This window comes from Mesocricetus auratus, unplaced genomic scaffold (genome assembly GCF_017639785.1).
Source record: "Mesocricetus auratus isolate SY011 unplaced genomic scaffold, BCM_Maur_2.0 Super-Scaffold_100033, whole genome shotgun sequence".
Taxonomy (NCBI): Eukaryota; Metazoa; Chordata; class Mammalia; order Rodentia; family Cricetidae; genus Mesocricetus; species Mesocricetus auratus.
In genome coordinates this window covers 15,122,756-15,132,703 of record NW_024429213.1, presented here as the reverse complement: position 1 = coordinate 15,132,703, position 9,948 = coordinate 15,122,756, and the positions used below count along the sequence as shown (strand labels likewise).

At 43.1% G+C, this 9,948-nt stretch overlaps 1 protein-coding gene across 2 annotated transcripts; it reads left to right on the top strand.

The window, feature by feature from the left end:
• The first annotated feature begins 1,685 nt into the window (after window positions 1–1,685).
• Nudt11 (nudix hydrolase 11) lies at window positions 1,686–8,964 on the top strand. Of its 2 annotated transcripts, XM_013124474.3 has the most exons (2): window positions 1,695–2,910; window positions 7,309–8,964. In XM_013124474.3, coding segments are annotated over exons 1-2 (495 nt in total). In that variant the 5' UTR covers window positions 1,695–2,416; the 3' UTR covers window positions 7,310–8,964. The 2 variants fall into 2 exon arrangements, with proteins under 2 accessions (XP_005085137.1, XP_012979928.1); XM_005085080.4 differs by lacking the exon at window positions 7,309–8,964 and having other exon boundaries at window positions 1,686–2,911.
• The last annotated feature ends 984 nt before the right edge of the window (window positions 8,965–9,948 follow it).

Genomic DNA, 9,948 nt, shown 5'->3' with positions numbered 1-9,948 from the left:
GCATCCTGATGGTAATATGCTTTTACCTAGTTTTTTAATAGCAATTCTGAGTGTGTTTACACTGAGTAAGTGTGGTGTGATACCTCCCTTCTAGTTTTTCTTTAATCACAGGGTAATCCTGTCCAAAGGTCTTTCAGAATTCTTTCCTACTTAGCATATCTTCAATAGCAATGGTATCTCTATATAAGCCCGTATCTCCACCTGCATCTGACCATACTCTCCCCCACATAAGCAGGTCTTGGGCACTGCACAGACATCAACAGTCATTTACAAAAGCCATATCGTGCCTGAGACAGCTCAGGCATTTACTACCCTTGAGAACAGGATCATTTTCATTCATTTTCTGGTTTAACTGGGATGGAAAATATGTTGCTAAGTTGATACTTGAAATCTGCACTGTGTGTGGCACAGCCACCTCTCAAGTTTTCTGAGTTCACTTCCCTTTGATGGAATGGTTTTCCATTCCAAAGCAGGGTTCTATACCTTTCAACCCAACCCAGGATCCAGTTGATGCAACTTGAGTGCTGGTAAGAGATAGATTCTAAAATGATGGAGGAGACATTCAGTCTCCCAGAAATCTAGAAGTCTACACCAGATAAGGAATGAGAGAAACCTTAAAGAAAATAACAAAGTATGGTTAAAGTTTTGTGTTAATTTTGGACTCTGGGATGCTGCTTCTCTGGCAAGAGGTCAGTGTGAACAAAGCACACTGAAGTTTGCAATCTCCAAATGAAAACCACTGGGCCAGGGCAATGACTCACTAGGGAAAGTGCTTAGGGTCAAAGTAAGGACCTGAGTTCTGATCCACACCACCCACATAAAAGGCAGGCAGCAATCCCAGAGCTAGAGAGACTCTAGAAACTGAGACTGTGACATTTTGGGGCTTTCTGACTAATGCAGCTCAACTGGGGAGATCCTATCCACAAAGCCATAATGGTGGGAAAGCAATGGAAGCAGTGGAGGAAACACACACACACACACACACACACACACACACACACACACACACTCAAGAAGAATCACCAAACCCCTGGACGCTCATCTGTGAGTGTGGGCCTATACACCTGTTCAGAAAACACACACACACACAGACACACAGACACACACACACACAAAGAATCACCAAACCCCTGGACGCTCATCTGTGAGTGTGGGCCTATACACCTGTTCAGAAAACACACACACACACACACACACACACACACACACACACACACACACACACACAAAGAATCACCAAACCCCTGGACGCTCATCTGTGAGCTGGCCAGGAAAGGGTGCTGTGTGTGAGGATGGAGGCTCTTGACAGGGGATCCAAGACTTTGTGGGGGTGCTGCTCCAGAAACATCTTGCAGTGGGGTTGAAACGGAGGAGTCCCAGGGCTCAGTGACTGGGAAACTGAGGAACAGAGAGGCTATGGAAAATGGGGATAGGGGCCGTGTGCAAGTGTTTCAGGTAAGGGCTGAGGCAAGATGGTTGACAAGCCGCAGAAGAGAACCTGTTGAAGAAGGCAAGCTGCGTGTGACTCAGCAAAGATTATTCTGGCAAGACTGCCATTGGTCATTCTGGAGACACCGGCCTTCTGCCTATAAATAAGGCAGTGCTGTTCATGATGGGAGAGGACTGTGACGCAGACCTCCACCCTGCTGCGTGGGCCTTTGTCGGGGAGGCCCCGGCCCCCACTGCTGCTGCCATGTCTGGCCGAGACTCACACGTGGTGGTGAGGATCCTGTGCAATGTCACAATGGGGTGCACCTCCCCAGCGCGGAGGAGCTAGAAGCTTCGCAGTCAGAGCAGTGCTGGGCGCCTGCGCAGTGATCCCTCAGCGTCTCGTGTTGAAGGAGTCTAGAGACCCCCGCCTCCGCCCCTCGCCCTTCGCTCTTCGCTAAACGCTCGCGCACGCGCACCCGGCCGCGCGCGCACGCGCCTCACCTCGCTCAACCCCTGCCTGGTCTGCGGGCTGCAGAACGGGCGCGCGATCGCGGGCAGGCGGGCGAGCGAGCCAGCAGGCGGGCGGGGACCGCGCACCGTCCACTCGGGGGCTGTGCGGAGGAGGAGCGGGCTCCGGGCTCCCGGCTCCAGGCGGCGGAAGCGGCGCCTCCAATCAGGCGGCGGGCTCGCGACCCTCGGCGTGCCCGGCCTGCGCTGCCCGCCCCGCGGACTGACTGACGCGCCGGCTCGCCCCCGCCCCCGCGCCCGCCCCCTCCTAGTCTCCCCGGGCTAGGGCTCAGCTCGACTCGGCTCAGCTCGGCTCCACTGCTCTGCGCTCTCGTCTTCTCCAGCCCTCGCCAGGCCCATTCCCTGCCCGCAGCGGCTCCTCGGCTGTGCGGTGGCGGCCCGCTTGCGCTCGGCATCTGCAAGAGACCCAGAGGCGGCGGCGGCGGCGGCGGCGGCGGCGGCAGTGGCAGCGCCGAGGATGAAGTGCAAACCGAACCAGACGCGGACCTACGACCCCGAGGGCTTCAAGAAGCGCGCCGCGTGCCTGTGCTTCCGCAGCGAGCGCGAGGACGAGGTGCTGCTGGTGAGCAGCAGCCGCTACCCCGACCGCTGGATCGTGCCCGGCGGGGGCATGGAGCCCGAGGAGGAGCCGGACGGCGCGGCGGTGCGCGAGGTGTACGAGGAGGCGGGAGTCAAGGGGAAGTTGGGCCGGCTGCTGGGCGTCTTCGAGCAGAACCAGGACCGCAAGCACCGGACCTACGTGTTCGTGCTCACCGTCACCGAGCTGCTGGAGGATTGGGAAGACTCGGTCAGCATCGGCAGGAAGCGAGAGTGGTTCAAGATCGAAGATGCCATCAAGGTCCTCCAATGCCACAAGCCCGTGCATGCCGAGTACCTGGAGAAACTGAAGCTGGGTGGCTCCCCCACTAATGGAAACTCGGCCGCCCCGTCCCTGCCCGAGAGCGAGCCCTAGTATGTACCGCTCCCGCCCGCCCGGACTCCTGCCTGTCGCCTCCCCGCACTTGCCTCCTGCCTGCCTGCCTGCCTGCCCGCCTGCCTGCCTGCCAGGAGAGCACCTCTCCTGCCCTGTGCGCCGGCACGGGCAGGAGGGAGGCTTCTTTTGTTTCCTTGGCAGGCAGACCTCTGAATCACGCTTGCAAACTGTCTCGGTTGCCAGGCGCTGTTTGCAGACAATTTGCACGTTTTTCAGATGCTTTTCTAATCGCTTCTTGGTGACACTGTAAAAATCTTGCGGTCAGCCAGTGCTGCATGGGATTTCGTGAAAGGTGCCTTAGCTGCTTGTCCTGCTCTTCATGGAGGGTGCGCTTGTGGTGTGTGTGTGTGTGTGTGTGTGTGTGTGTGTGTGTGTGTGTGTGTGTGTGTCTGCCCTGTGATGTTTTTGTTTGGATGGTGATTTTTCCCCTAAACACCCTTTACATGTGTTTATGCGTGAGTGTGCGTGCGCACTTTTGATGTCAGGCTTGTGGTTGGTTTCTTAGTGGAGGCCTTTAGGGTCCTACCACCTGGTGATGAAGGGGAACATATTTTTATGCTTTTTTCCTTGTTTCTCATTCACAGCCTTGATTCTTGGCAGTGAGCCATTCTTGGTAGACATTGATTCAGATGATTTGATTGAAATTAAAATGAGAATTAGAGACTTCCCACCTTTCCTTTCTGCATAGAGCACCCAAAACGTCATCTAATATGCCCAGGACAGGAACTTGCTATGTTTTTACATGATCAAAACCCACTTTTATTTTCAAGAAAATTTTACACTTGATGATTTTTCACTACTGGACATTTTAAGTTACAAGGTGTACCCTGATAGACCGGATATTCCTAGAGACATAATAAGATACTTTTATCAGGATAACTATTTATATATAGCTTTAGCCTGCCAGTAGCTTCTGACTCCCAGCACCCTTCTGGATACTCTTTTTTAAAATGTGCTTTTCTCAGTGTCCATTCATTTTGAAAGAAAGTAAGCTATACTTGAATTTTGTAACTTTTCAGTTTAAACTCCCTGGCTCCCAGCAAGTGCAGGAATGAAATCTTTTATGGTGATTGCATATCTACAGTCATTCAGTGCATTTATGTTCTTTATATTCTTGCTGCTCAGCTGTTGACATAGTTCTCAACCTGAAGACTCATGAACCACTGAGTAGAGGTTTCATTAGCAAACCTTTTGGTCGCTGCATTGTTGCTGTTACCTTGCTACTAGTTTGAAATAAGGAGCCACCTCTAAAGTATGTCAAGCTCTCTTCTAGAACTCTTCTCAGGTCCCCTGCCATGTCTATTTAGGTATCTAGAAAGCCTTTTAAAAAGACTGGAAACATGAGCATTTTCAAGAAACATTTTGGATGAGAACAGTGAATATACTTGGGAAAATAATGACCACGTAAATGAACTAACTAAAATCACTTGAGTTAGAGATATTTACTTTTTATTAACTTATTTTGAAAAAAGTTTCACATACTGAATTTTCATCATACTCTTTCCTCTGCCCAATCTCTCTCAGGTGCTCCTCACCCCCAACCCACACTCAACTCTGTGTTCTTTCTTGCTTGCTGAAAAACCAAGGAAACAAAACCCACAAATCACAAGAAAATAAAAGCACACAAAATACCCTGGGGTCTGTTTTATGTTGGTCAACACTTCCTGAGTATCAGCCTAAGTTAGAGATGAGCTGATACTGCTAGTGACACTCCACTAGAGAAAACTGATTTTTCTCTCTACTAGCAAGTATCAGTTGCAAATAGCTTTTTGATTAGGGGTGGGACTTTGTGCCCACTCCCCTGTCTCCATACTGGGATTTTGTCTGGGGTGAAATTGTGCAGGCCTTGGGCATTCTGTCACAGGCTCTGTGAGCTCATATGTACTTCAATCCTGTTGTGTGTGGGAGATGCTTTTTCTTTGGTGTCATATACAACTTACAACCTTTCTATTGCCTCCTGGTCCCCATAGAACCCTGAGCCTTGAGGAGGGAGGGGTGTTTAATAAATATATCCCATTTATTGCTCTCAAATTACATTTTAAAAACAAAACTTTAATGGGGCATCATCTGTTTCAAGTTTCATTAAGGTACAAATCAATGTGTAAATCAATTTGTGCTTCATGAACTCATGAGCAATATCTGCAGCTCCTGACATTCATACTTTCTGTCTCTACCACTAAAGTCATGTACTTGTCTTCATCACTATACTAGGTTCCTTCTGTCTTTTAATACCAAGGATCATATTGGTCTCGAACCCTATGTGTACTGGTTCTTAGTGCCTTTTTGGGTGATTTGTGTTCAGAGCATTCAAATACCTTTCTCCCCTTGGTTTTAGTTATTTCAGAGTTAATACTCTTTTAAGCTTCTAAAAGTGGAGTCCTTGCATTTTCTTAAGAACTATGCTTTCCCTTTATGAAAAATTTTACTTCATATTTAAAATTTAAACCTTAATTTCCAAAATATACTTTGATTTCTTACCAAAGGAAAGAGTATATGACTAATTTGACGCACTTATTTTTAATTCCAATCTAAATTATTTTCACTAGTTAAAAAGTTTCTAGAAGATTCTGCAGTTTTATCTTCATTAACCTTAAGTTCTACGTTGATGTTACAGATATAATAAATTTGGCTTTATGGGTATTTCTTTTTATAGAAGCCTTAGAACCCCTGTCAGACTTAAGGTTAATGAAGATAAAACTGCAGAATCTTCTAGAAACTTTTAAGCTTTATTTGCACTTGCTGTTGCTAGAGTCAGCAATGTGTCAATCTTTAAAATTACGTGTGTGTGTGTGTGTGTGTGTGTGTGTGTGTGTACATGCATGCATTTGTGCTGGTGAGAGAATGGCACTGTGGTGTTCTCTTCTTCCACCCTGCAGGCTCGTTCATGGAACAGAACGCATGTAGTCAGGGTTGGTCACAAGTGCCGTTACCCACTGAGCCATCCTGTAGGTCCTCTTAGTGTATTCTTTCATTATCGTACATAATGAAAAGTATATTCATAATCCATAATTAAGAATGTTTGCCTATAAATATACTGTGAATTATTTTTCTCTTCAAGATTTTGTCAGTAGTCCCCAATTTAAACACATTATTAGGAATGATATATTAATTCTACCAGTCAGCCTTCCAAAAACTGGTCAACAACTGGATATTTTTCCTTCTGAGAGTGTTAAGTCATTTTATATAGTATTTATGAGTATATTAAAATATACAACCAAATTTTACAAACATCTTTCAATTGAAAAGGGAAGAATACTCCATCAGATAATTGTGATTTACAAATATGAATTAGAAGTTTATTTCCCATACATTTTATAAATAGCTATCATTTTCCATTTTCATTTGTTCAAGTGTTTTGTTGGTAACTAGCGCTTTATGCATGCTGAGCATGTACTGGACTACTGAGCTCTAGCCATAGCCCCATGCATGATAAAGTGTTTTGTTCTTCTAGATGTATGTTTATGTTAATATAGGTTTGTATATATACTGGAAACAAACTAAGGACAGGAAACTGACGTGTGTAATGCATTTGCTTTATTACTTTGTATAGATTCATTTGAGATAATTGATAAGATTTTTCATTGAACAGTACAGTTTCATTTCTATAAGAATGCCTTATAAGATGTAGATGAAAATTTTCCTAAGCAGAACTTTTACCTTCAGGCTTGCGATTTTCCTGGTAACCCTCTCTTGATATGATACTGTATGTAACATAGTTGAACAGTTCTGAGCAAAAAGAACTATGACAAGTCAGTACATGACATTTTATTAGAGAACAGGATAGAAACTACACCAGAGCTTGGAAGTCAGACCTAGATGTAGTTCTTACACTGTAATTTCACTCAAGTTATCAAATCATCCTAAATCTGTCATTGTAGATGATACAGATACATATTATGTGAACATCTCCAATGAGGTATTTTTTAAGTGGATTAAGAAACACACTTCTGTGTAATGGTTGACAGTTCATTGGACTTGACCATTTGTATTACTATGTGGCCACCAGTCTGAATTATTCCTGTAAGTCTAGACTCCAGTCTAGAAGGCAGAATTTATTAATTTTTTGTATCTTGATTTCTAATTCCCCTATGGTATCACTGGTTTCATGATTTTTTGGGAGAGAGAGGGAGGGAGGGAGGGAGGCAGGGAGGGAGGCAGGGAGGGAGGGAGGGAGGGAGGGAGGGGTATATGTATATAACTGTGTACCTGTAATTCTTCCAACTGCTGATCTGTGTTCACACTGTACTTGCCTTAGATCCTGCGTGGGCTTTCTAAATACCAAGTGATGGGTGCACCTAATATGTCCTTAGTAACTCTGCTGCTTGGGAGAATTGTAAATATACACTTGCAAAATGTATGTTTGTTTCTTTTTCCAGGTGAGCAGAAACCATGTTCAAGATTACACTGAAATAAAATCATTGATGTGAACCCAGTATTCAGTGGTATTGTCAAGTTCACCGGAGCACTTTTAAGGTTCCCAAGGAGACCGCTCATCTGGTTTTCCTCCTACATCTCGGAACACTCCTCTGTCTATTTTACCAACGTTTTTGCTCTGGTTGTTGTACTATTGTATGTGAGCAGACTTAATTCAGCACCTATAGCCTTTTGTTGTGCTTTTCTGATGTGTCTGCCTTCTTCATTAGACTATTATCTTTCAGAGCAACAGCTATTTTTCCTTACTTTGCATATCCTGCATCCAAGACACTACTTGAAATATGGTTGGCATCACTGGAGGTCTTTGAGTCAATTAATATTTTGCAATCTCTTTGTGGCAAAACATTTCCCTTCCGATCTGGTGCTAGTAGAGGTTCTGCTATCTAAGCACCATGTATGTGGTTTATGTGTTTTCGGGGTTTCAGAAACACTTCAGGACAGTTGAAGATGTTCAAGGGCAAGAATTAGTACTCATTTCTATGTCATACCATAAAATGGCTGGCATACTTTTAATATTGTGCCATCATTTAGGGTAACATTAGTGTTTTTGTACTGTTGTTAATTTGCTTAAAATTTTATTCAAAAACACCACTTGCTATAAAGGTAATTGTAAAACCACTACAATGAAAACCTATTATTGTGAGTTTTTATAAAAATAAATTTTAAAATAATATACAAATAATACATTTAATTTTTTGCAATGCTCTATTTACTTCTTAAATGTCAACATTTCCTTGCAGAAAGTACTGTTTTTTTGTTTATTTTAAAGATTCAATGTTGTGTAATATTTGAAGGTGAGCACGAAGGCAGTTCTCAGAGCTAATTATGCCATTTAGTTGCCTAAGTGTTTTTTGCCTCTCTCACTGTTTCAGTTTGCTGTGGCTCGCATCCCTTTCCTAGGCCGCTCAACTAGCTTCTCAGTAGCACATGCTTCCCGCATGTAAAATTGCAGAAAGCTGAGAGCGCTAAATTGGTGTCACTTAGAAAGGCTTCAGGGAAAAAGACTGCTGTAAAAGGGGAACACAAAATGAAGAATTTAAATGAGGGAGCTTGGGTCAACTCTTTCCAGAAGAATAAGCCTATAACAAGGACAAGGAAATTTCAGAGTTTTGCCACAGAGTTGTGTGATGTCAACACTCTTATTCAGTTCATTACAAGGGTTCCAAAGAGGTTCTAATATGGTTGTTGTGTTTTACTTTTTCATTATGAACCATTCTATTGGGAAAGGCTTGAACTCCAATTTAGTGTTAACACCCTTCCTCATGGTACCAGTAAAATGTATTGTGTCCCCATATCTTACAGACTTTGAAATAAAACCACATCTTATAATTTACTGGAGTTTCTATTTGTGATATGTATTGTGGTTTTACTTTCTAAAGAAACCCTTATCTTTTAGAAAACTGTACTGAAAATATACAGATATGCTACTGTTATTTGCTTCAATATCATCAGGGTGGTATAAGTTTGTATATAAATGAAACAAGATTGGCTCTGATTTGATAATTGTTGAAGCTGTGTGATAGATGTTTGAGAATTCATTATTCTCTATACTTTTGTATATGTTTGAAGTTTTCCATAATAAAAATTGCAAAGATGTATTCCTTAGACTTTACTAATAGGCCACCTCTCTCTTTTAGATTCTAAGTATGTATAACTGGTTAGAATAATAATTTACAGGAAGATAAAACTATTCTCAAAAGCTTGCTTTTCTTCCTTAAATGTGTTACTAACTACCAATTTCTTTCCAAGAAGTTTTTTTGTTGGAAGACCTCCAGTTAACATGTACAAAAGGATCTTAGTTCACCCAGCAATTTGTGATCAGGGACATAAGTTAAAATGTAGATGGAACAACACTCCTTTTTAAAAAAAATATATGTATACGAGTGTTTTACTTCTGTGTATGTGCACTGCATGAGGTCACCAGATCCCTTGGAACTGGGGTTAAGGTTGTTTCTAAGCTGCCAATTTGGTGCTGGGAACCCAACTCAAGTACGTTGCAAGAACAGCGAGTGCTTCTAACTGCTAAGCCTTCTCTCCAGTCCCACAACTTTCTTCAAAAATAACATGTTCTAATTAACTTTCATCAAATTCTGAAAATGAAAAGTAAATGAGTAAAGAAACCAAACATAATGCCTCTTTCCAGAGCTTTAAAAAAGTTGAGTTTAAGTCTTGGTTCTTTGTATAGAATCATTTATAATATATATATATATATATATATATATACACTACACACACACACACACACATGCACACTGTGTAGTGGTGTGAGTGTCCACCAAAATATTTCCAAAAGGTCCATGATGTTTCTATTTTAATCACATTCCACACTGGCATATTGCTCTTTCTTAGGATGTTTTATCAAATTTGTACTGCTCCTGATATGCAAAAGTACAGGAAGCAAAAGATAAAACTTGGGTCTGAACTCTACAAGTCAAAACAGGTCAGTTGTGCTATGCTATGCGTGCATGTGTCCTTGTTCTAATATCTTCATACACGTAACTCTGAAGCCACAGGTCTTGAAGTTCTGATAGAACAGCTAGTGTCAATTATCAGCTAGAATCATCTGGGAATTGGGCCTCTGG

Bases quoted from the DNA above. Each gene is read 5' to 3' on its own strand.
- Nudt11 (XM_013124474.3), top strand. From the start codon at position 2,417: ATGAAGTGCAAACCGAACCAGACGCGGACCTACGACCCCGAGGGCTTC.